The 23,811-nt window shown below is 60.8% G+C and overlaps 2 protein-coding genes across 11 annotated transcripts; both read left to right on the top strand.

Annotated features, from left to right (window-relative positions):
* Positions 1–3,488: 3,488 nt before the first annotated feature.
* Positions 3,489–10,122, top strand: SEMA4A (semaphorin 4A). 4 transcript variants are annotated; one of them, XM_068922307.1, is made up of 14 exons: positions 3,489–4,448; positions 5,037–5,194; positions 5,288–5,350; positions 5,428–5,526; positions 5,608–5,716; positions 5,814–5,930; positions 6,019–6,149; positions 6,228–6,397; positions 7,319–7,469; positions 7,553–7,742; positions 7,821–7,936; positions 8,020–8,183; positions 9,130–9,239; positions 9,375–10,122. In XM_068922307.1, exons 1-14 carry the CDS (start codon positions 3,713–3,715, stop codon positions 9,986–9,988), a joined length of 2,928 nt encoding a protein of 975 aa, XP_068778408.1. In that variant the 5' UTR covers positions 3,489–3,712; the 3' UTR covers positions 9,989–10,122. The 4 variants fall into 4 exon arrangements, with proteins under 4 accessions (XP_068778408.1, XP_068778409.1, XP_068778410.1 ...); XM_068922308.1 differs by having other exon boundaries at positions 4,146–4,448; positions 6,303–6,397; positions 9,375–10,119; XM_068922310.1 differs by having other exon boundaries at positions 4,149–4,448; positions 5,608–5,712; positions 9,375–10,121.
* A 1,836-nt stretch (positions 10,123–11,958) lies between these two features.
* SLC25A44 (solute carrier family 25 member 44) lies at positions 11,959–23,737 on the top strand. 7 transcript variants are annotated; one of them, XM_068922419.1, is made up of 6 exons: positions 12,040–12,057; positions 16,145–16,308; positions 16,784–16,880; positions 17,233–17,968; positions 19,836–19,963; positions 20,525–23,737. In XM_068922419.1, the coding sequence occupies exons 4-6, from the start codon at positions 17,347–17,349 to the stop codon at positions 20,714–20,716; spliced, it is 942 nt and encodes a 313-aa protein (XP_068778520.1). In that variant the 5' UTR covers positions 12,040–12,057; positions 16,145–16,308; positions 16,784–16,880; positions 17,233–17,346; the 3' UTR covers positions 20,717–23,737. The 7 variants fall into 7 exon arrangements, with proteins under 7 accessions (XP_068778523.1, XP_068778525.1, XP_068778520.1 ...); XM_068922418.1 differs by lacking the exon at positions 12,040–12,057 and adding an exon at positions 13,587–14,723; XM_068922421.1 differs by lacking the exon at positions 12,040–12,057 and adding an exon at positions 14,771–14,859.
* The last annotated feature ends 74 nt before the right edge of the window (positions 23,738–23,811 follow it).

The following is a 23,811-nucleotide window of genomic DNA, read 5'->3' on the forward strand; positions in this document are numbered from 1 at the left end:
CGCCCCGTGTGCTGTCGTGATTGGCGTCCCCGAGCGCCGCGGGGAGGGATGCTGCAAGCCGGGCCGGCCGGCCGGCGTCTCCGCGGGGCCGGGAGGGTGAAATCTGGGGACGTTTCAATGCTTTTTCCCACCCGGCCAAGGTTTCTGGGAAGGGACGGAGGGGCCTGGGGCAGCGGGAGCGGGCAGGGGGCCGGGCAGGCCGTGCCAGGCCGCGCCGGGCCGGCACCCGCGCAGCGGCGCTGATGCGAGGCGGGAGGAGAGGTCGGCGGGAGGAGAGCCCTAAAGCCGGCGCGTGATCGGCTTTGCCGGGCGCCGCGATGTGAGGCACCGGCTCGCGGGCGGCCGGGGCGCAGCCGCAGCCAGGTAGGTGCCCGCCGCCGTGGCGCGGCCCAGGACGCCGGGGCCCTCTCCCAGCGGCACGGGGTGGCTCCCCCCCCCCTCCCCACCCGCCGGGGGGGCTCGGGTGCCAGCGGGGCTGAGCTGTGCCGGGGCAGGGGGGGCTTTTCCTGCAGATTTGGGCCGGCTGGCAGGGACCGGGCAGCCCCCCGGGATGCACGGCGCTGCCTGTGCACCAGCGTCTCCCCCGTCCCCGGAGGGGGTTGGTGCAGCGGTTCGGGCAGGGGGGGCCCCGAGGCCGATGCAGCCCCCCGGGCGCTCGCCCCGCAGCCGTCGGCGCGGGCGTCCTGCCCCCGGCAGTCACGGGTCCGTCCCCGAAGCGGCGGGTTATTTAGCAAAGACGGCGATGCCGCGGGGGATTGAGGCCAGGCTGCCCCGCTGACCCCGCCGCGGTTAAGCCGGGCGCTCGCCGTCGCGGGGCGGCCGCGGGGGTCCGAGGCCGGGGAGGGGGGAGCGCGGGACGCCGGGGTCCCAGGGGCCGGGCTCTGCCTCTGCCTCCTGGCAGCGGGTTTTGGCTAAGACCATCCGGCTGCCCGGGAGCGGGTTGGCACCGGGCGCGAGCACCTTCGGGCACCCGAGCGCCGGGGGGACCCGGACACCTGGGCCCGCTCGGGGCCTTGGCCCCCGCGTGCCGGGCGAAACGGGGGCCGAGCCGGGGCGGGGAGGGGGGGCGACGTGCGTGGGGTGCAGCCCAGCACCCCGGCTCGTGCAAAGCCCGTCGGGCGGCAACGTTTCCGGGGTGCCGCGTGCTGCGTTGTGCAAGTCCGTCCTCGCGTTGCCCTTCCCTTTCTGCCGGATCCGGCCGTGCCCGGCGCTGCCCTGCCGCCCCCCCCGCCCCGCATCCAGCCGCGTTGCTCCCCCTCCGTGGCTGCCGCTGGCGCCGGGCAAAGGGACAGGGCAGAGGCCGCGCGGGAAGGGAAGGCGGTGGCGGAGGGCGGCCGCGGCCGGCGGGGGCTGGCAGCCGCCTGGGGAAGGGGAAGGAGCGCGCGGAGCGAAGCAGAAGTGGGACCCACCGGTGCCAGACGAGCCGGGGGTTCTTCCGCCGGGGGGTTTTTGAGGGGGGAAGTGATTTAGCGAAGCGAAATCGAGGCACCCCGGAGCCGGGGCGCTGCCAGGGAGCGAGGAGGGGGCCGCGCGCCGCAGGGACAGGGCGGCGGAGCACGTCAGGAGCCGCCGGACAGGACACGCGTGTGCGTGCAGCCGCCGGAGGGGCCGCTCTGCACGGCTGCGTTCAGGTCTGTGCGTGCGTGTGCAGGTCCGTGTGTGCGTGTGCAGGTCCGTGCGTGCGTGTGAAGGTCCGTGCACACGTGTGCAGGTCTGTGCACACATGTACAGGTCTGTGCGTGCATGTGCAGGTCCGTGCGCATGTGTGCAGGTCCGTGCATGTGTGTGCAGATCCGTGTGCACATGTGCAGGTCCTTGTGTGCATGTGTGCAGGTCCGTGTGTGCGTGTGCAGGTCCGTGCGTGCGTGTGAAGGTCTGTGCACGCGTGTGCAGGTCCGTGCATGTGTGTGCAGATCCGTGTGCACATGTGCAGGTCCGTGTGTGCATGTGTGCAGGTCCGTGCACGCGTGTGAAGGTCCGTGCACGCGTGTGAAGGTCCGTGCACACGTGTGCAGGTCCGTGCATGTGTGTGCAGCTCTGTGTGCACATGTGCAGGTCCGTGTGTGCATGTGTGCAGGTCCGTGCACGCGTGTGCAGGTCCGTGCACGCGTCCGTGTACATGGGCACGCCTGAGCCCACCCGCGGGCATGCACGAGCGTGCACGTCGGTGCGTGTCCCGGCGCGTGCAGGCGTGTGCACGGCTGCGTGTCGAGGCGCACGTGGCCGCGGGAGCGCGGCCGCGGCCGTGCGGGTGTGCGTGCGTGTGCGGGTGTGCGCGGGTGCGGGTGATGCCCGCCGGAGCCGGCGCGAGGCGAGCCGTAGCCATGGTGATGTGAGCAGGATCCGGCGGCCCCACAAGGGATGCTGGCCCCGGCAGGCCTCCCCCGCGGCCGCCGCGCCGCTGCTCCGCCAGGTCGGTGCCGCGTGGGGACGGGGACGGGGGCAGCTCCTTGGGGGGGGGGGGATCCCCGGTGGCCTGGGGGGCTTCGGGCTGGGGCTGGGGTTTGCTGTGGCAGGGCCGTGGCTGGGGGGCGACCCCTCGGATGGCTCCGATGATCCGGGGCGACGAAGGGGTTGAGGGTCCCAGTCCAGGGAGATCATCCCTGCATCCCTGCCCCGCTTTGCATCCCCCCCCTCTTTTGCATCCCCCTCTTTGCATTTCCCCCCTTGCAAGCTCCCCTTGCAAACCCCTCTTGCAAGCCCCCCTTACATCTCCCTTTTGCATCCCTCCCCATTGCATCCCCCCTTTGCATCCCCCCATTGCATCCCCCTTCGCATCCCCCCCAGCATCCCTCCTTGCATCTCCCCTTGCCAGCCCCCCCTTTGCATCCACTTACATTTCTCCCCTTACATCCCACTTTGCAGCCCCGCTATGCACCCCCTGAATCCCACCCCTGCAAAACATTGCCAAAAATCCCCCATATCCTTCCTGCACTCCCCTTTTGCCTCCCCCCACCCCGTGCATCCCCCCACGTCCTGCTCTGCCTCCCCCTCTGCCCCCCCCCTGCACTGGGGCCCAGGCAGGTGCAAAGCAGCCCCCACCCCGAGCCTGCAGCTCACCGCACCGTTGCAGCCCCCGGGGGAAACTGAGGCACGGGGACAGCCCTGCCGGTGCAGCGCGGCGTCCCAGGGGCCGGGTGTGCAGCCGGGCTCGGGGCCCCAGCGGGGAAGGGTTAATCCGCTCTTGTGCAAAGCGGCTGCATTTTCCTGAGCTCCGGGAGGATCGCCCGGCTGGGCGAGGAGGCGGCGGGTCCGCGAGGCGGCAGGAGCTCGCGGCCCGCAGCGCCCGCCGGAGCAGCCTCGGGGCTGCTCTCGTTTCACAGCCCCGCTCCCGCGTGGGCTTCTCCCGTCCCCGAGAGCCGCCGCCGTCGCCTCCTTTCCCGTCCCTCCTCCCCTCCGCCGGCCCCGGTGGCTCCGGCCCAGGGCGCAACAATGCGGCCGGTGCGAGGCTCCGGGCGGCCCCGGTTCGCAGCCAAACCGGCCGCCGGTGGCAAATCCGGCGCCGAGTAACCTACTTTCTGGGCTCACAAGGAGCTTTCTGTGCCGGCCGAGCGAGGTGGCGGGGAGAGGGTGCCCCGCCGTGCCCGCCGCCCCGGGGGCAGGCAGGTAGGCAGGCCGGGATGGGGGGGCCGGGTGCTGGGATTGGGGGGGGGCCGGACGCCTGGGCTCTTCGTGCGGGTGATGCTCGGCCCCAGGGGGTGTTCGTGGGGTGATGCTCGGCGCCGGGCAGGACCCGCTGTGCTCCGAGCCCAGAGCTCTCGCCCAGCGTCAGGGAGGGGACCCAGGCGTCCGGGCCCTTGGGGAGCGCGGGCGGGCGAGGCGGGTGCCGGGCCCTCGACCTGCTGGGGCTCGTCCTCCCCCAGCAAGACTTTCTGGTTCGCGGAGGCCCCGGCGGCACCGCCGGCTCCTCCCCAGCCGGGGCGGCCGCGGCAGGCTGCAGGGAGCGCGGCCGGGGCGCCGGGTATGGACCCGCCGATCCCCGCTGCCGGCGGCCCCCCGGGGCCGGGCACCCTCTGGGCGACGGCACTCAACACCCACGGGTGACCGAGCTCCTTCCTCACCCGCCGGAGAGGTAACGCCCATCACCGTGGCGTCAGGCCTGCTCAGCTGGAGTGCAATATCGGCGGGGGGGGGAGGGGGGAGGATCCGCAGGGGGCAAACGGAGGCCAGCCGCGGTGCCCGCCGGCGACGTCGCCCCACATGCCGGGGCGGCCCCCCGGGCTTCCCGCTCTCGTTTCCGCTTGCCGCCTCGTCGCCGCTCACGCCGGGCCTCCGCGCAGGGACGGTGCCGGGGCCCCGCGGCGCGGCGTCCCCCCCGCCTCCCTCCCCGGCCCGGACCGCCGTGCCCCCCGCCATGCCCGGCGCGGCCCTCCGCCTGCTCTGCGCCGTGCTGCTGCCGGCCGCCGTCCTCCGCGCCGAGCCGCTGCCCCGCGTCGCCTTCGCCGCCGGTGAGTGCGGCCCCCCGGCGCGGGGTTGGGGGGAAAAATGTTGGGGGGGGGGGGAAGGAAACGGAAAAGAGGGGGGGAGCATGGGGACAAGCCGGGTCGGGGGGCAGCAGCTTGGGGGGGGGGGGCGCATCCGTCCCGCCGCCGGTGCCGAGCATCCGGCCGGGTAGCCAGGGAGCATCCCGGCCGGCCGGCGCGCGGGGGGGCCGGCTTTCCCGGTGGCCGGCGGTAATTAAAAAGGGGTAATTAGCGGGGTTGCGGAGCTGCACCCCAGGGGCTGAGGTCGGGCGGCGGGGAGAGGCTTGGTCCCCCCCGAACCGGCTGGTGGGGGGCCCGGCGCAGCCCCCACCCCGCCACTTCCCCTTCCCGGCACCGCGGTTCGGGGAGTTGCCAAATTTCCCTCTTCTTAATTTCTGCCTTTGCAGCCGCTGCTGGGGGGGGGGGAGGGGGGTGCATTTGGGCACATCCGGGTGGGCGACGCAGCCCCCCCCCCCCAATCCCGGCGCGGCGCAGCCGGGAACGCACCCGCCTTGGGGCAGGGAAGAGCTGCTCGAGGGGTTTTTTATTTTTTTGGGGGGGGGGCGCTGCCAGGGGACGCCCGGCGGCCCCTCGCCCGCCTCGGCCCGCCCGACGTCTCCGACTGCGACGTCCTGCTGCTGCGCGAGGACGAGGAGGAGCTGTACGTGGGGGCCCGCGACCGGCTGCTGGCCCTCGCCGTGGGGCCGGCCGCCGTCCCCGGCGAGGCTTCGGTGAGCGGGCGGCGGCGTGGTCGCTTGCCGTGCCTCGGTTTCCCCCTTCCCCTTCCTTCCCCGGCCTCGGCACCGTCTCACCTGCCTCCTCAGATCCCGTGGGGCCCCACGGCGGAGAAGACCTCCGAGTGCGCCTTCAAGAAGAAGAGCCGGGAGGTGAGGAAGAGCGGGGCCGGCGGGCGGGTGGGACGCGTCCGCGCCGCCCCGCTTCACCCGCGCCCGGCCCCGCGCAGACCGAGTGCTTCAACTTCGTGCGGGTGCTCGTGGCCCTCAACCGGACCCACCTGTACGCCTGCGGCACCTACGCCTTCAGCCCGGCGTGCACCTACGTGGTGAGTTGTGTCCCCGAGCTTGGAGGGCTTCAGTTTTGGGGGTTTCCTTCCCCATCACCGCTGGCCCTTTCCCCCCTCCAGCATCTGGAGAACTTCACGCTGGTGTCCAGCGGCCGAGGACAACCTTTCCTGGACGGCAAGGGCCAGTGTCCCTTCGACCCCCAGCACGCCCACACGGCCCTGCTGGTGGGTGAGTTCGGGGCCGGGGTTGGGGTTGGGGTGGTGGGGACGCCGCGGGGCGGTTGGGCAGGCGAGGACCCGCTCAGGCCCGCTCCTCGGCCGGCTAGACGGCGAGCTCTACGCCGGCACCATGAACAACTTCCAAGGCAACGAGCCCATCATCTCCCGCTCGCTGGGCGGCCGGACGCCGCTCAAGACGGACGCCTTCCTGCGCTGGCTCTCAGGTGGGGACGAAGCCGGGGACGGGGGACACGGCGGCGCGCCGAGGGTCCCCCGCGCCGGCACCTGACCGCCCCGGGTCCTGCCCCGCAGCCGACGCCGCCTTCGTGGCCTCCTTCTCCGCGCCGGGCGACGACAAGGTCTACTTCTTCTTGGAGGAGACGGCCGACGAGTTTGACTTCTTCGAGCGGCTGCTGGTGCCGCGGGTGGCCCGCGTCTGCAAGGTAGGACGGGGCCGGGCAGGCGGGTCGCGGCCGGCCGGCCGGCCGCCTCGGGGTGCTGAGCGGCCGCCGCCGCCGCAGAGCGACGTCGGCGGCGACAAGGTGCTGCAGAAGAAGTGGACGACGTTCCTCAAGGCGCAGCTGGTGTGCTCGCAGCCCGGCCGCTTCGCCTTCAACGTCATCCGGCACGCCGTCGGGCTGCCCCGCCGCGCCGGCCGCGCCGACTTCTACGCCGTCTTCACCTCGCAGTGGTAGGGCCGGGCTCCTCGGGGGCGCGCGCCGGGGGCCTGGGGGCGTGCGCGGGGGGGGTTTGGGGTGGGCAAGGGGGTTTGGGGCACGCAGAGGGGTTTGGGGCATGCAGAGGGGTTTAGGATGCACACAGGGATTCAGGCGTGCAAAGGGATTTGGGGGGTGGGCACGGGGATTTGGGGGTGGGCATGGGGATTTGGGGGTGTGCACAGGGATTCGAGGGTGTGCATGGGGATTTGTGGGTGTGCACAGGGATATGGGTGAGCACGGGGATTTGGGGGGCATGCACGGGGATTTGGGGGTGTGCCCGGGGATTTGGGTGTGCCCGGGGATTTCAGGCTGTGCACAGGGATTTGGGGGGCGTGCACGGAGATTTGGGGGTCTGCACAGGGATTTGGGTGTGCGCAGGGGTTTGGGGGGCGTGCACGGAGATTTGGGGGTCTGCACAGGGATTTGGGGGCACGTATGGGGATTTGGGCGTGCACCGGGATTTGGGCGTGCACAGGGGTTTGGGATGCACACAGGGATTTGGGCATGCATGGGGGTTTGGGGTGTTCAGGGGGGTTTGGGAAGCACACAGGGATTTGGGGACATGCCCGGGGATTTGGGCATGAACGGGGATTTGGGCGTGCAGGGGGGGTTAGGGGTGTGCACAGGGGTTTGGGTGTGCACAGGGATTTGGGGGTGTGCACAGGGATTTGGGTGTGCACGGGGATATGGGGGGCATGCACGGGGATTTCAGGGCTGTGCACAGGGATTTGGGGGTGTGCACAGAGATTTGGAGTGTGCATGGGGATCTCAGGGTTGTGCATGGGGGTTTTGGGGCATGCATGGGGATTTTGGGGCGTGCACGGGGATTTGGAGACGTGCCCGGGGATATGGGGGCGGCCCCGGCCCCTCGCCCACGGCGCCGGTCCCCGCAGGCAGGCGGGCACGGCCGGCAGCGCGGCCGTGTGCGCCTACAGCCAGGAGGCGGTCGAGGAGGTCTTCAAGGGCAAGTACAAGGAGCTGAACAAGGAGAGCTCCCGCTGGACCGTCTACGGGGGGCCCGACATGAGCCCCCGGCCCGGCAGCGTGAGTCCTTCGCCGGCGACGGGCAAGGGTTTTCCGTCCTCCTCCTGGGGCCGTGCCTCAGTTTCCCCCCGCCGGCTCCGCAGTGCTCCGTGGGCCCCTCCTCGGACAAAGCGCTGACCTTCATGAAGGACCACTTCCTCATGGACGGGAAGGTGCTGCCCAGCCAGGGGCGGCCCGTGCTGGTGCGGACGGGCGTCGAGTACACGCGCATCGCCGTGGACGAGCCCCGCGGCCTCTCGGGGACCTCCTACCGTGTCCTCTTCCTGGCCACCGGTAGGTCGGCGGGAGGCTGGGCCACCCTGGTGGCTTGTCAGACCCCACCGCCGGGTGACGTCCGGCCTGTCCCCGCAGCCGACGGGTCCCTGGAGAAAGCGGTGGAGCTGCCGGGGACCTCCCACATCGTGGAGAGCATCCAGCTCTTCCACCCGCCCGAGCCGGTGAAGAGCCTGCTGCTGGCCCCGGGCAAGGTGGGTACCGGTGGGAGCTGCTGCCAGCCGATCTGAGCCGGGCCGAGTTGAGTCGGGGCTCAGCCCGGCGCCTCTGCCCCCAGGGCGTCCTCTACGTGGGCTACTCCGGCGGGGTGCTGCAGGTGCCGCTGGCCAACTGCAGCGTGTACGGGAGCTGCGCCGAGTGCCTGCTGGCCCGCGACCCCTACTGCGCCTGGGACGGCCTCAACCGCTCCTGCCGGCCCGTGCGCCACGCCGGCGCCCACCCGTGAGCCGGGCCGCCGGGGACGGGGGTGGCGGGTTGGAGATGGAGGCACCGGGGATGGAGACATCAACATGGAGATACTGGGGATGGGAATGGGGACACCAGGGATGGAGATGGAGGCACCAGGGATGGGGACACCAGGGGTGGGAATGGGGACACCAGGGATGGGGACACCAGCACGGAGATACTGGGGATGGGAGTGGGGGGACACTGGGGATGGGGACACCATGGATGGGGTTGGGGGCACCAGGGATGGGGACACCAGGGGTGAGGATGGGGGCACTGGGGATGGGGACATCAGCATGGAGATACTGGGGATGGGAATGGGGGGGCACTGGGGATGGGGACATGAGGGATGGGGATGAGGGCACTGGGGATGGGGACACCACCATGGAGATACTGGGGATGGGGATGGGGACACGAGGGATGGGGATACCAGGGATGGGGACACTGGGGATGGGGACATCGGGGTTGAGGACACTGCGGGGGGGGACACCAGCATGGGGACATTGGAGATGGGGACACCATGGGGACACCAGGGATGGGGATGGGGACAGGAGGGATGGGGATGGGGGCACTGGGGATGGGGACACCACCATGGAGATACTGGGGATGGGGATGGGGACACGAGGGATGGGGATACCAGGGATGGGGGCACTGGGGATGGGGACATCGGGGTTGAGGACACTGGGGGGGGGGACACCAGGGATGGGGATGGAAACACCAGCATGGGGACATTGGGGATGGGGACACCATGGGGACACCGGGGATGGGAATGGGGACGCTGGGGGTGGGGACACCAGGGATGCTGGGGCCGGGGACAAGCAGGGAGACACCGGGGCCGGGGTCAGCGGGGATGGGGACAGCGGGAGGGCCGCCGGGGACGGGGGTTAGGGACACGGAGCGGGGCCGAGGCGGGGATGGTGAGGCCGAGCGCCGGCGGCCGCAGGAGCGGTTGGCTGCAGGACGTCGAAGCGGGCCAGCCGGCCGCCGCTTGCCACCGGGGCCGGAGCGGGACGGTGCCCCGAGCCGGGACGTCGCCGGACGCCGCCGTAGAGAGTTGAGTATCGGGGAAGGGTGATGACGGACGGAGGGTGGGATGGGGGGGCACCACGGTGGGGGCACGCGGCGGGCGGCACCTGAGCTCGCCCCCGTCCCCTCTCCCCTCTCCGTGGCCGGCCCGTGTCCCCGCAGCGCTCAGCCCCGCGCCGCACACCGTGGTGCGGCTGCCGTGCCCGCGGCGCTCGGCCCTGGCCACCTACGCCTGGCAGCAGCCGGCCGCGGGGCCACCGGAGGAGACCACCACCACCACCACCACCACCGCCACCACCGCCACCACCGTGCTGCTGCCCGACCACACGCTGCTGGTGCTCGTGCGGCGCGGGGCGGCCGGCCTCTACCGCTGCCAGGCCACCGAGAACGGCTACACCTGGACGGTGGCCCAGTACATGCTGCGCGAGCCGGCGGCCACCCAGGAGGAGGAGGAGGAGGAGGAAGATGCCCAAGGGCGGGCGGCCGGCGGCCGGCGCTCCTACTGGCCCCAGTTCGTGACGGTGACGGCGCTGCTGGCGGCCACGGTGGCGGCGGCCGCCTGCCTGGCGCTCGGCGCCTACCACGAGCAGCTCAAAGCCCGGAGGAAGGTGCGAGGATGCGGCCAGAGCCACGGCGGTCCCCAGGCCGGCCGGCCCGAGAAGGAGCCGCTGGCCGGCCGGCCCCTCGCCGCCCCCCGGACCTGCGGCCTCCGGCTGGACGAGGCCGAGCCGGAGGCCGAGGACGGCAGCCGGCCGCCCCCGCCGGACGCCCCGTAGCACCGGCCGCCCTGGCCGGAGGGGTTTTTGCCGACGGGAGGGGAGGGATGGGAACGTGAAGCTTTGGTTTTCTTTTTCTTTTTTTTTTTTTTTTAATTTAATGCAAGTGTTTTAGCATAAAGTAGCGTTTTGCGGTGGGGGGGGCGATGGAGCTGGGGGGGTGGTGGGGGGAGGCAGGGAGGATGCGGAGATGGAGGGAGGATGTGGCTGTGGGGCAAGGAGATGGGGAGGAGGGAAGGACCTGGGGATGGGGAAGGACCTGGGGATGGAGAAGGACATGGGGATGAGGAAGGACGTGGGAGTGGAGAAGGACCTGGGGATGGGGAAGGACGTGGGGATGGAGGACATGGGGATGGAGAAGGATGTGGGGATGGAGAAGGACATGGGGAGGGGGAAGGACGTGGGGATGGGGAAGGACGTGGGGAAGAGGAAAGATGTGGGGATGGGGAAGTACGTGGGGAGGGGGAAGGACGTGGGGAGGGGGCAGGGGGAGGGCATGGGGGTGGGGAAGGACCTGGGGATGGAGAAGGACCTGGGGATGGAGAAGGATGTGAAGATGGAGAAGGATGTGGGGGTGGAGAAGGACGTGGGGATGGGGAAGGACGTGGGGAGGGGGAAGGACATGGGGATGGGGCAGGACATGGGGGATGGAGGACATGGGGATGGGGAAGGACGTGGGGATGGGGAAGGACGTGGGGATGGAGAAGGACATGGGGATGGAGAAGGACGTGGGGGTGGAGGACATGGGGATGGGGAAGGACGTGGGGATGGGGAAGGACATGGGGATGGAGAAGGACGTGGGGGTGGAGGACATGGGGATGGGGCAGGACATGGGGGATGGAGGACATGGGGATGGGGAAGGACGTGGGGATGGGGAAGGACATGGGGATGGAGAAGGACATGGGGATGGAGAAGGACGTGGGGGTGGAGGACATGGGGATGGGGCAGGACATGGGGGATGGAGAAGGATGTGGGGGTGGAGAAAGACGTGGGGATGGGGCAGGACATGGGGGATGGAGAAGGCCGTGGGGACAAGGGAAGGATGTAGCCACAGGGCAGACATGGGGGTGATGAAAGGACCTGGCCTTGGGGCAAGGACATGGGGAGAGAGGAAGGAGGGGGACGGCACCATCACTTCCCCCCCCCGCCCCGTTGGCCACCGGCGAGGGAGGGATCCGGCCCCACGGCCCTGGTTTTGCAATCCCCCCGCCGAAGTTTGGTCCCCCTGTAATCAATCACGTTTTGCCTTATTTTTTAAGAAGGAACAGCTGTAAATCCGCCTGGTCTTTGTACATTTTATTTTTTATTAAAACGGAAAAGTGACGCTGTTGTGCTGGGTTGAAGAGGCCCAAGGCCTGGCCAGGCTCAGCCTGTTGGCCGGGGGCGGGGTGGTGGGGGTATGTGCGTGTGAATGTGTGCAACGTGTCAGCGTGTGCATTGCACATGCGTGTGCAGGGCGTGTGCATTGTGCACGCGTGTGCGAGGCGTGAGGGCGTTGTGCACGCGTGTGCAATGCTTGGCGGGGGTGCGCGCGCACCACGGCCCTGCAGGAAGGGGGAAATGGCCCCTAGCCGTGCCCGCTGCCCTTTGCAGCAGCTGTTATTTGGCCTCCTGCGGGAAGACTCAAGTCAGTAATGGGCTCTGTCCCTTTAAGAGCCGTTAATGGGCTCTGTCCCTTTAAGAGCTATCGGTCGCCTCTGGCCCTTTAAGGCGAGGGCGCAGGAGCAGGCTCGCCGGTGGTGCGCATGCGCGCTAGCATTCTCTCCCCCCCCCCCCGGGTTCTTCTTCTCCGGGGCACTGAGGTTGGCCGCCATCTTTACTACGGCCCGGAAGCACGCGCGGGTTCCTTTCGGAGCGGCGTCAGCCCTTCTCCGAGATGGCGCCCGTTGCCCGGGCGCTGACTGGTCGAGCGGGCGCGTGAGGGCCTCACGCGCTCCTCCTCCCCCGCCGCTCACTTCCGGCCGGCGCTGCGGGCCGGGGCGCTGGGGGCAGCCGGGCCATGGGGCGGCGGGAGCGGGCGGCGGCGGCGGGGCGCGGCGGGGCGGGGGCCTCCCGCCCGCCCGCCTGAGGTGAGGGGGGCGGCGGCGGCGGCGGCGGCGGGGGGGCTGGCCGGGGGGGTGTCTAGCTGGGGGGCAAGAGGTTGTCGGGAGAGACTGGAGGCGGCCAGTTGTGGGGCGGGATTGGGGTGGCCCATCTGTGGGGCAGGAGGTGTTGGGGTGAGGATTGGGGTGGCCCAGCTGTGGGGTGAGGATTGGGGTGGCCCAGGATTGGGGTGAGGATTGGGGTGGCCCAGCTGTGGGGCAGGAGGTGTTGGGGTGAGGATTGGGGTGGCCCATCTGTGGGGCAGGAGGTGTTGGGGTGAGGATTGGGGTGGCCTGACTGTGGGTTGAGGATTGGGGTGGCCCATCTGTGGGGCAGGAGGTGTTGGGGTGAGGATTGGGGTGGCCCATCTGTGGGGCAGGAGGTGGTGGGGTGAGGAATGGGGTGGCCCATCTGTGGGGCAGGAGGTGGTGGGGTGAGGAATGGGGTGGCCCATCTGTGGGGCAGGAGGTGGTGGGGTGAGGAATGGGGTGGCCCAGGATTGGGGTGAGGATTGGGGTGGCCCATCTGTGGGGCAGGAGGTGTTGGGGTGAGGATTGGGGTGGCCCATCTGTGGGGCAGGAGGTGGTGGGGTGAGGATTGGGATGGCCCAGCTGTGGGGTGAGGATTGGGGTGGCCCATCTGTGGGGCAGGAGGTGATGGGGCAGGATTGGGGTGGCCCAGCTGTGGGGTGAGGATTGGGGTGGCCCAGTGGTGGGGCAGGACATGTCGGGGTGAGGACTGAGGTGGCCCGGCTGTGGGGCAGGAGGTGATGGGGTGAGGATTGGGGTGGCTCAGCGGTGGGGCAGGAGGTGGTGGGGTGAGGACTGGGGTGGCCCAGCTGTGGGACAGGGAGTTGTGGGTCGGGATGGAGGGGCAGTTGCGGGGTCTGCCTGAGCGGTGGCTCGGTGTGGGGCAGGGGTGTAGTTTTGGGGGGGCAGAGGAAGGCCGTGGAGGCAGGACAGTAGTTCAGCGTGAGGGCTGTGGGGGGAGCGGGGAAGGGCCCGCGCGGGGGATGCTCAGCGGGGGGCAGCGTAGCGGGCCGGGCCCTGGCCCCAGAGGGGCTTCGGGGATGGAGCCGGCGGGGTCAGCGTGAGGCTGCCGCAGGTAACCTGGCGCTGGTGGCGGCGCGTTTAGGGTGCGTTTTGCACAGGGAAGCCGGGGTGAGGGCGAGCCTGGGCCCAAGCAGAAGGGGCAGGTTTCCCCACTTGAAGAGAAGCGAGGGAGACAGGATTTGGGGTCGGGAAGCAGGGGAAGGGGCTGCTTGCTGCAAGAGCAGCCCGGCTGGGGCAGCAGCGAGCTTGTGAGGCAGGGAGCGCAGGGAGCGTGCAGGGAGGGGGATGGAGGCATCTCGGGGGCGACAGGAGCTGTAGCGGCGCTCTGGGACTGCGGGAGAGGGAGTAGCCCGTGACACCAAACGTCCTGGCGACGACGGGACAGGAGGGTTCTTGATCGCTCAGCTGCTAGCAACTCAGTGACCTTGAGCAGGTCCTGTGCCAAAATCTGCGCGTGTTCACTGGCTCCCGGGTGCCTCAGGTTTTTGGCTGGCCCGACTTCTGTACCGATGGCCTCACTGCGAGGCTCCCGTGCACGTGCGTCCTTTGCAAAGGAGGTGGGGGGGAAGGCAGCGGAGGGTGGGAAGCGCTGGCCTTCGAGTGTTTCTGTCGCGTCGTTTACAGAGAGGAGCTTCATCAAGGAGCTGCACATCTTCAGTGCTTGTGAGGCCTTTCTTAAATTTACCCTGGGATAGAAATAGATATAAGGAGTGCAATAGCAAAGGCTTTGAAGACGGAGGTATCTAGTTAGACCAGATTCAGCATAGCGTGGCCCAGATAAAAGAAGTACATTTTAAGAGACTCGTAGTGGATTTGTTTGATCTCATGCTTTCCCACTTGAGAGAATCTCCACAGGCAACAGCGTATAGTGCTTGGAGCTTGGAAAGGCGTTTTCTCGGCCCATTTCTGGATGGTTCCCAGGCCTTGGTGCTCGGGCATTAGTATGCTGAGCAGGAGGCATCCTTGGCTGGGGGTACACAAAGGCCCTGTCTTTATTTGCCAAAGAATCATATTTAGATACGGAGGTAGCGAAAAGAGTTCAGAGGCTGGATTGGTGGGGCTGCGTTAACAGGAGGTTAAATTGTGGGGGTGAGGGTTTCATGCTGAGTTGCAGCCTGGGTTTAGAAGATGTTTGCAGAGTGACCTGCAGGGCACTGCTTCATAGTGACAGAGCAGAAGCAGGTACCGTCTGCTCTCTAACCCTCTGCTTTAAATTCGAGGCAGAAGTGCAAAAAATGCTTTTCTATTCATGGTGAAAAGTCACCATTCATACAGATATATTTAAATTTACTGTTTAAGGCTGAAGCAGCTGAAGCGTTGGAGTACAGAATAACTCCACGGCCTGGGAGGGAAGCTGGTGTACTTGTATTATGTTTCAGAGGGCAGGTCTGTTCTTTTGAGACAATTACTTTTATATCTGCCTCCCCAAAGTTACTTGAAAGATCAGCACAGAATTGCCAAAACTGGATGCCACAGGATCGCTGGTCAGAGCAAGGCCCTAGATTTAATTTCTAGAAGAACAAGTACTTTCAGCATCGTTCTCGTCTTCCGCGGAGCGAGGATTTTGCCTGTGGTGATCAAATCAAAACACCCCTAGTGAGGTGAGGCGCTCCTTCCCTCCTCAGCTCCCCTCGGGATGAATTTACTGCTTCAATGGCTTGTGGACCATGGGACTCAAGTGACGTTGTCTAATCCAGATCCTGAATGAAGACAGTTATTAATGAGAGTCCAAGGAAAGTACGGTTATTTTCCCAAAGAGGTTATGGCTTAAATTCTAAAAATAAGCACTATAGTACCTAAAACTATTAATAAAGAAGTATCCTTGATATATACTTCCCCCCCCCCCCCCATTAAAGCCATGAGGATTTTTCTTAGCAGGGACACCTTACCTTCTAGCTGCAGAGCTCTGGACATAAATGGTTCAGTTCCTGGGTGACAGAGGAATTTGGAGTGCAGATTAAACCCTCAGGTTTCGAGGAAATTGCACTGGCTAGACTTTACTCTTTTTTTATATAGAATATTAAACTAGTGGGACTCATAGCATGAATGGAATAATGTGTTTTATAGGTGCTGTGGGCAGATAATTCCTGTATAGGAAGCTTTATACTGTCTAATTATGCCTGTATTCCTGAAGCAGTAATGCTTTAATTATAATTAAAGCAATACAACTTTTGTTTAGACAAGCCATTAGCTTTGTTATGCGTTATCTGACTATAACAATGAACTGCAGTTTTCTTTGTACTATGTAAAATAGGGTGTTCCCCCCACACACACACTCCTGTGGACCCAGGTGCCCTTTGAGTATTTTTAACTTCACTGTCCATCAACAGGAGCTGTGACAACCTGTAACACTGTTTGCTGAGGTTAAGTAAATATTTTGTTGGCAGACGGGAATGGAAATGCTTTGTTAATAACAACCCCCAAACACACCATAATTTCATAATCTTAAAATCTCTATGCCAGAGGTAAATAACTGCCAGTCATTTTCTTAGTGCATCTCTAACCAATTCAGACTTTGTTGTTTAAGCTCTCTTCGTGAAGCCTGCAATTTGGAGGCGTATTTATGCTAAGGCCTTTCTGCGTTACTCTGACAGTGTAAAATGGCACCAGAGTTGCTGTAGGGTGTTGACTTCATCTCATGTGGAATAATCTAGACTGAGTGAAAATACAGATTTGAAGTGAAGCATCCATTTCTGGCTCTCTGGCACACTCGTTCCAGTTCCTGCGTTTACAAGTGGGGTTACTTAGTGTTACTCTGTTCTCAATAATTTTATGCATATTCAGCTTGTGCCTGTACGTAAGACTTGAAAGAACCCTTTACCAGCGCCTGGTACAGAAGCCTTGATGTGACTGCATTCAGGCCCGTTGTAGTAATTTAGCAGGCTGTTATTCCAGAAGACCTGTAGGCTTTTTTTGATACAAAAGGACAGTCCCACTGGTCAGTGAAATAATCACTTTTTATGCTGGGTTGGTCTTTTGAGACGCTCTTTTCTTTTTGTTTATATATGCCTGGCCCTGCCAGGAGCCAGGCTTGTTCCAAGCCTGGTTAGAAACGCAGCAAGTTAGAGCAGACAATACCCAAAGGGAGACAGATGGAGTGACTGAGCCGTGTTCTGGGGAAGTGGTTGGCGGTGACTGCTGGGACTCCGTTGTCCGTGGGGTGGAGACGCAGCGGTGACGTGTCAGGTGAGGAGGCTGAACCAGGAGCACCTCCTGGCTTGACCTGTGGCAAGAATTCCCCTTGGCTCCTCAACTCGCCTTGCAGTCCCTCAGCTCCTGATCTTCTGAATGCTGCCAAAAGTGGAGGGATGGCAGGTTTGCAAGTGCTGTCGTACCAGAGGGGATTATCCAGTAATGGAAGTGAGGATGAACTTTTTTCACCTTAGCTGAAAAGTGCAGTTAGGCCCTGCTCAACCAAGCTGCGATTTTTAACCCTTTCTTTTCAGGATCTTGGCCATCAGCACGGAGACTCTATAACTCTTTGCTCTTGCCTCTTGCTCCTGCTTTCACTACCCCTTCTTCCCCCTCCTCAAGGCTTGCGTTGCCCTTCAGCTTCAGGAAAGGAGAAATTGAAATGCCCTGAAAAGCACATCTGATTTGTGTGGGGAATCCGAGAACGTGTATGGAGACTTCACAGTGTGTCACTGCTTTCTTTGTACAGGGCCTGGAACGGAAAGGTGGCCTTCTTCACAAACCCAGAATGACTGGAGAGAAGCTGCTTTGGTTGACAGTCCATATTCCTGCCTGTTTGTTAAAAGGTAGTAGTCACTGCTGGAGCAGCACTCTTCCTCCGCAGATGTCAAAGTGCTTTACAAAGTCTGGCAAGCTTTGCTTTACAGCAGAGTAGTCTGAAGCTTGGCGAGTACTGTTGTGTGTACAGACTGCTGTCGGGGTTTAACAAATAGCTGTGGTGACTTCAGAATCTGCTGCCATCAGCTGTGTGTTATGGCCCTTCTGCCAGACATTAGTCCCGTCGCTCTGCCAGCAAAATGTTTTATGCGAGTGCTCCCTATCCACTTCAGGCAAGATAAGCAAAGTTAGGTGATGTGTAGGCTGTTTAAGTTAACTTAGGTGCTTAATCATCTTCTGAAAGTGTCTCTCCCTTTCCAGGTAACAGCACTTCGAATCCGGGCACTTAAGATACGTGGGCTGGGCCTGAGTCCACTCTGCACTTTTGAGGTAGATCTGGGGCATACCACCTCTCCTTCCCAACTCCAGGGAGTCATGGAGGACAAACGCAACATCCCCATCATCGAGTGGGAGCACCTGGACAAGAGGAAGTTCTACGTGTTTGGGATTTGCATGACTATGATGATCCGGGTGAGCGTTTACCCTTTCACACTCATCCGGACACGGTTGCAGGTTCAGAAGGGCAAGAGCCTCTACAACGGGACCTTTGATGCCTTTGTGAAAATCCTGCGGACAGAAGGGACGGCTGGGCTCTACCGTGGCTTTTTGGTCAACACTTTCACCCTGATCTCTGGCCAGTGCTACGTGACAACGTACGAGCTCACTCGAAAGTATGTGTCACGGTACAACAACAACAACGCTGTGAAGTCTCTGGTGGCAGGTGGCTCAGCCTCCCTGGTGGCCCAGAGCATCACGGTACCCATCGATGTGGTCTCCCAGCACCTCATGATGCAGAGGAAGGGGGAAAGCATGGGCAGGTTCAAGGTGCAGAACCAAGACGGCAAGCGGATGTTGGTCTTTGGCCAAACCAAGGACATCATTGTACAGATCTTCAAGGCTGATGGCTTCAGAGGCTTCTATAGGGGCTATGTGGCCTCGCTGCTCACCTATATTCCCAACAGTGCAGTTTGGTGGCCCTTCTACCACTTCTATGCCGGTAAGTGAAAGGAGGCTTTGGGTGTATCTTGTCTCAGGAGACCTAGAAGCCCCAGAGATCAAGTCTGAAACTGTGGACCCAGCAGGATTTGCTTTCCTGCTTTGATTTGGGATTGGAGCAGAACCTATCTTGAACAAGTAGATGAATCCACTTTAAACAATGCTGCAGAGGAAATCTAACAGAGCAGCGTAGTTCTAAATGCAGTGTTAAAAAACAGGGATCTGAGCGCGAGAGGGCTTGAAACTAGGTGGCTTTGGGCAAAAGGGACTTGATGCATCTGCTTTAGCTTTCCCCTTCTGCTAATCCTGAGTAACGCTTGCTTTCCGCTTGGGCAGCGGTATTGGCAGAGTTTTTAACTCGCTGAATGAGTCTAATTTGTATTTCTGTTCACATGGACTCAGGGTTCTTGTATACAGCAAAAAGACTTCTAGAGCCTGAAATCCCATAACAGAACAAAGCAGTAGGCAGAGACAAATGCCAATTTGTCTGTGGCTGTGTGTCTAAGTAAGATCATGCTCCAGTTTCCTTAACTTTAAAACTGGCATCAAGCCTTGTGATACAGAACTGTACTTGACAGTATGTTCTCTCTCCCTAGCTCAGCTCTGGTAAGGCTCAGGCCGTTCCCAGATACTAAAGACATTGGCCAGCTAACTTTTTTCCCCCTCCCCCAATAATCCTTTTGATTTGTCATGTAGCTTTGCATGTGGTTTTTAGACCAGTATTTGCTTAATAACCATCTAGCTCAAAGTGGTGATAATGATGGGCTTAAATTTCACTGTACTAAGCTTAAGGTAAATCCTGGAAGTCTAGTCCTATTCTTAAAAATGCAGGTGTCTCAGGTGCCTGGCTTGCTTTTCAATGCAGGCACGTTCTGGTAGCAGCTTGGGATGTTCACCTCGTTTGAGCTTTGCTGCAGCTGCTCCCTTCACTGTCTATCTCAGCTCCACTCATATTTTCAGTCCTCTTCCTCAGATGCAAGTGTGTGTTTTTGGTTTTTTGGTTTTTTAATACAAAAACACAACATTCAACTGTAAGACTTCCATTGCAAAAACACTCAAATGCAAGCATCTAAGAACAAGTAATGGAGTGTTAATAGGGAGAGAATAGAGCTTGCTTTTACTAGATGTTTGCTCCCTTTTTTTAGCCTTTCACCATGGAAATCAAGATGATGCTTAAAGGTAGGCCTGAGTGGTCAACGCATCCCTTCTGCAGCCGCTTGCACACTGGCTCTTCCTCCTTTCGCTGTCCCTGGACAGCGTGCTGGTCTTGGCTGCCGACACAGGGGTCATCGAACCTGCCTCAAGGCTCAAAGTACGCTGCTGGCAGTGATTCAGGTTAAAATCCTGTTTGCCAGAGAACAAAAGCAGACCGAAGAAATCCCTGATAGGAGCAATACAAAGCACTGTCCTTCATGGAAGTCCCACAGCAGGACATCATGTGGATATCACCTGGACAATCTGCTAAGTAGTGGTGATGGCCTTCTGGAGTTGTGCAAGCAACTTGCGATAGTCTTGTCTAAAAGCTCCCCCCCTGCCTTTGAAAGGAGGGGTGAATGTTTCCATGGTCTGTTTTGGGGAGATACAAGCTCTTGCTGCTCTGTTTGCCCAGCAGGTCCGAGAAATCTTGCATTTGAGCTGATTGAAGGCTCTGGCAGTGGAGCGCTGCGCTGCCGAGGGCGTTTTTGGGGGCTTGCTCCCTGCATTTTGCTGACTTTTCAGAGAACACCACACAGATGTGCTGCGGGTGGATGCAACAGGCTGTAAATCAGGGATTCTGCCTGTTGCAGATCAGGCTAAATGAGCAGGTGGAGTTAAGGAACTGGTAAGCAGCCACTTGTCTATAACTTTACTCTCCCTCCCATTCCCAGAACAGCTTTCTAGCTTGACTCCTAAAGACTGTCCCCATCTCCTCCTGCAAGCTATATCAGGGCCACTTGCAGCTGCTACAGCTTCCACGCTCACCAACCCCATGGATGTCATCAGGGCTCGGGTGCAGGTAAGAGCTCAGCCTGCGGCAAGACTATCTGCAACCATGGAATGACGCAGGGGTGGGGGTTCAGTCTCAGCCCTTTGATCTGTGGCTTCGGGTAAATGAACCTCCTTCTCCCTGTTCCTAGGTTGTTCTGTCCTAGATATCGCACTGCTTAAATTGCACTGGGTGTTAATGGGAGGCAGCTCAGGTAGCGAGGCCAGCTTCACCTACCCAGATGGCTCAAATGAGATTTCCCATCAGATGTGCCACCCTTCAGAAAAGGAGAGGTGCTTCCAACAATATCAGTTTTACTGATACTCGAGCTGTTGTGTTGGCCCACCAGCTTCTAGATGGGGACGGTGGGAGGGAAGGAGGAGGCAGGTCTAGTGGCAGACCCCACTTACGGCCCCCTCTTTAGGACTTCTTCCTTTTTTTTTGCTTTTTTTTCCCCCCCTCGGACACTGGGTAAGGCTATTGGACTGGCTGATCTGTAGCCTCCATAGAGGCTTCTGCCAGAGCAGAACCCCAGAGCAGCTCTGCATGACATCTAGCAGCTCTGTGAATGTCTTTGTTCTGGCTTTGCAGGTGGAAGGCAAGAGCTCCATCATCCTCACCTTCAAACAGCTCATGGCAGAGGAAGGTCCCTGGGGCCTGACGAAAGGCCTCTCTGCCCGCATCATCTCAGCCACTCCCTCCACCATCGTCATCGTGGTGGGATATGAAACTCTGAAGAAGCTGAGCCTCCGCCCGGAGCTGGTGGATTCGAGACACTGGTAGAGGCAGCTAGTGGGAGAGAAACCTTCTTTTGAACCTTCTGGATTTGGACCGTCGCGGTTGAAAGCTCAGGAGGAGAGGCAGCTGGAGTCTCCTTTGTCTCTAGCTAACAGGGAGCAGGTTTCACAGTACAAGGCAGAAGCAAGAGCAACAGCAATTCACCTCTTTAGATCTGATTGCAGTACAATGCTCTGCTGCTGTTTCTGGTTAAAATCATCAAAAATGTGACCTTTGGCAGTGCTCTTTGCCTGTGACAGTTCCCTCAAGAGCAGCCAGGTGTGTGAATGAATCCTGGCAAGTTCTTAATTCCCTTTTTTTTTTAAATTAAAGATTTACCAGTTGGAGCAAAAGCCAGCTCATTCTTTAAATTATTTTAGTTTGCCAAACTTCTGAGCAGGGCCATCTAACAGACTGCAGCAGAGCCCTCTGGTGGGTTGTGTGCTGATTGCAATTGTACTGTGGGAAGGTGGAAAAATAGTATAGACAAGTAAATGTTCCCAATCGTCCACTTTTATTTCTAGAAGATGTGAGAAGACAGTAACCTGGAGCCACTTAAGACCTTATGTACTGCCTTTGGAATAGCTCTGTACATACCTTTTTTTGTACATTCTTGGAAAATGTTTCCTATCTCTCATCCTTCAAACAGCAAACCAGCTGTTAGGCAAGTTAAGAATCGTGTTGGCTGTCTGTAATTAGTTGATGGTAATTTTGACACCTAACCTATGTTTTTAATCTGTTGTTATTTAACTTTTTTTTTTATTCCAGGGAAGCTTATTCTGATTTGTGGGGGACTGAGTGGTTCTGTGGCCTTGTTCAATGTGAGTGTCAATACTGCATGTTCAGGGGAAATGGAGGCTGCTGCTGCTTCCCACCTTCAGTCGGTTTAAGCACAAACAAGTCCAGAGCGTGGGGGAAGCGTGCCAGGTTGCTGTGCTGCTGGCAGCCAAGCTGGCAGCTGACCATGATTTGAGCCACAACTGGGTATGAGGTGGGGAAGAAAAAAGCTTCTACTGGCTTTTGATCCAGTCCAAACCTAATTGGCATGTTCATATTGAATAAGAAATAATGGTTCGCTACTACAGTGTAAGTTTAAATCCTGCTTATCCTGTTTGGGAAGGGCAAGGACAATCCTTTACACACTCTCGCTGGATCAAAATCTTAAGCTATGGGGTGTTTCTTACCAGGTGAAAACTCACAGTCAAGTTGTGAAGCGAGAGACTGCTCTTTGTGGAGGAAGAAAGAAGGGATTGCTAGTCTCAATATTTGAGATGAGCATCTTGTGATGCCGGCCCGCACGTGGTTAGCTGTGTGTCTGACAGGTGAGAGAGACACTTCCAGAGAAGTGGCATGTGTAGCTGAGACAGAAAAGTTACTGCCTCTGTTCATCTCGCTGCCGTAACAAGGGATTCGTGGTTGTAGGGTTGATCCTGCTAAACTGTGGCTGCTGCCAGTCTCTCAGCTGCCTTTTCACCTTGGACTAAGTGCGGCTCTTGCCGTTAGGCCCCTGTGCAGAGACTGGATGTGCCACAGCGTCTGTTGCGGGTGGAATAAGTCCAGACAGTTGCTGCTGAAGTCAGGGAGTGACTTTTATGTTCAAGGGCAGAACTTGGTCTTAAGGCTCAGCACCACCTCTTAAATAGGGTTGCAGAGGAGTGTTCAAAGGGGTTTTTTAATCCCGCTTTTAACTGTTTTCTGCAGCGTTAAGTAGGATGATGTATGCCTGAGCCAGTGGCAGAGCTGTTGAAGCAGCGTGTTCTGCAAGCTGCTCTTCTGTTGGATTTGTTTGTTGTTTAAAAGGCTCTTCCGTTTAAATCGGCTCATTCTGTAATAGCCGATTCTGCTGTAAAGATTATGAAGTGGAATAGCAGCGTCACAAAATCGCAAGGAAGCGTCCCGAGTGTGTAGTAGCCCTGGTCTTGTGCAGAGGCAGTAGTGATACCGGTATTAACAAAAATAAGAGGAGGAATCGGCATTTGACGGCTACCAACAGGGTAGTTCTCAGTGTGCGTCAGGGCAAGTGGCAGACACCGCAACTTTAGGGAGACAGTCTCGAGCTTAATATTTTTCTCTTAACCAGAGAAGTTCTGCTAACTAATCAAACGAACTTTACAGACCTTTAATTCAATTAGTTTCAGTTAGTGCACTCGCCAAGCGAGTCTGCCGGTGTCTGTAATTTCACAACCACGCTTTCTTATTTTAAAGCTTTTTTATCTTTTAAGCAGCACTAGGAGAGACCTACCCAGCAGAGAGTGACTGTGGAAAAAACAATGCAGGTGATTGTGCACGAAGCTAAAAAAAAAGCCAAAAAAAACAGCTAAAGCAGGCACAGCACCTGAAACTGTGGATTAGACGGTTTGGAAAAGCGCGGAGTCCTCCTTTTTAGTGCTGTTAGTTCTGGTTAACTCTTACAAGCAGTGGAATACGTTTGCAAGGCAAAAAACCGTGAGTGATCTGTCTCTTTTCCTTCTCTTTCTGTGCTGTACTCAGTTTATGCTTCCTCCCTTGTGTTCTTCAGCCTCGATCGGGCGCTTTTACGGCGCGATCGGGCCGAGGGATAGTAGTCGTCGAGCTCCGCCGGGGGTGGAGGTTTTGAGGACGGCCCGTTGCGTTTTACCAGCCTACTGTAGTGGCCGGAGCGTCGTTTCCTACTGTAACGTGGCAGGTGAAGCGTTTCAACCCCGTGTGGTTTGACTAATTCCCGCTGTGCTGCTCCAGCCCCCGGGCCAGGGGGGGCCTGGGGGGGGGTCCCCTTGCCTCTGGGGCAAGTCGTGTTTTGCAATTGCTGTTCAGGTGGCTGCGGTCCGTTACCGGTCCCCCCCCGCACACGCTCCCCGCACCCCTGCATGCCCCTGGCCTGGCTTTGCACCGCTCGAGGGCTTTGCACCTCGGTGGCCACGGGGCCCCCGGGGCTGGGACCGGGCCTGGGGGGCGGGGGGGGGCGTCCTGGGAAAGGGGGGGGGTCTCGCCGCCGCTGATGGTGTAACGAGTCCCCGAGCAGCGTCATTAAAGTTTTTTTGTTATTTATCGCATCGTTTCGTCGCGTTTTTCATTGCGCCGGGGGGGGGGGGGGGGGACTCCGCATGCGCACTACGCCACCG

The sequence above is a fragment of the Struthio camelus genome, chromosome 30, assembly GCF_040807025.1.
Source record: "Struthio camelus isolate bStrCam1 chromosome 30, bStrCam1.hap1, whole genome shotgun sequence".
Taxonomy (NCBI): domain Eukaryota; kingdom Metazoa; phylum Chordata; class Aves; order Struthioniformes; family Struthionidae; genus Struthio; species Struthio camelus.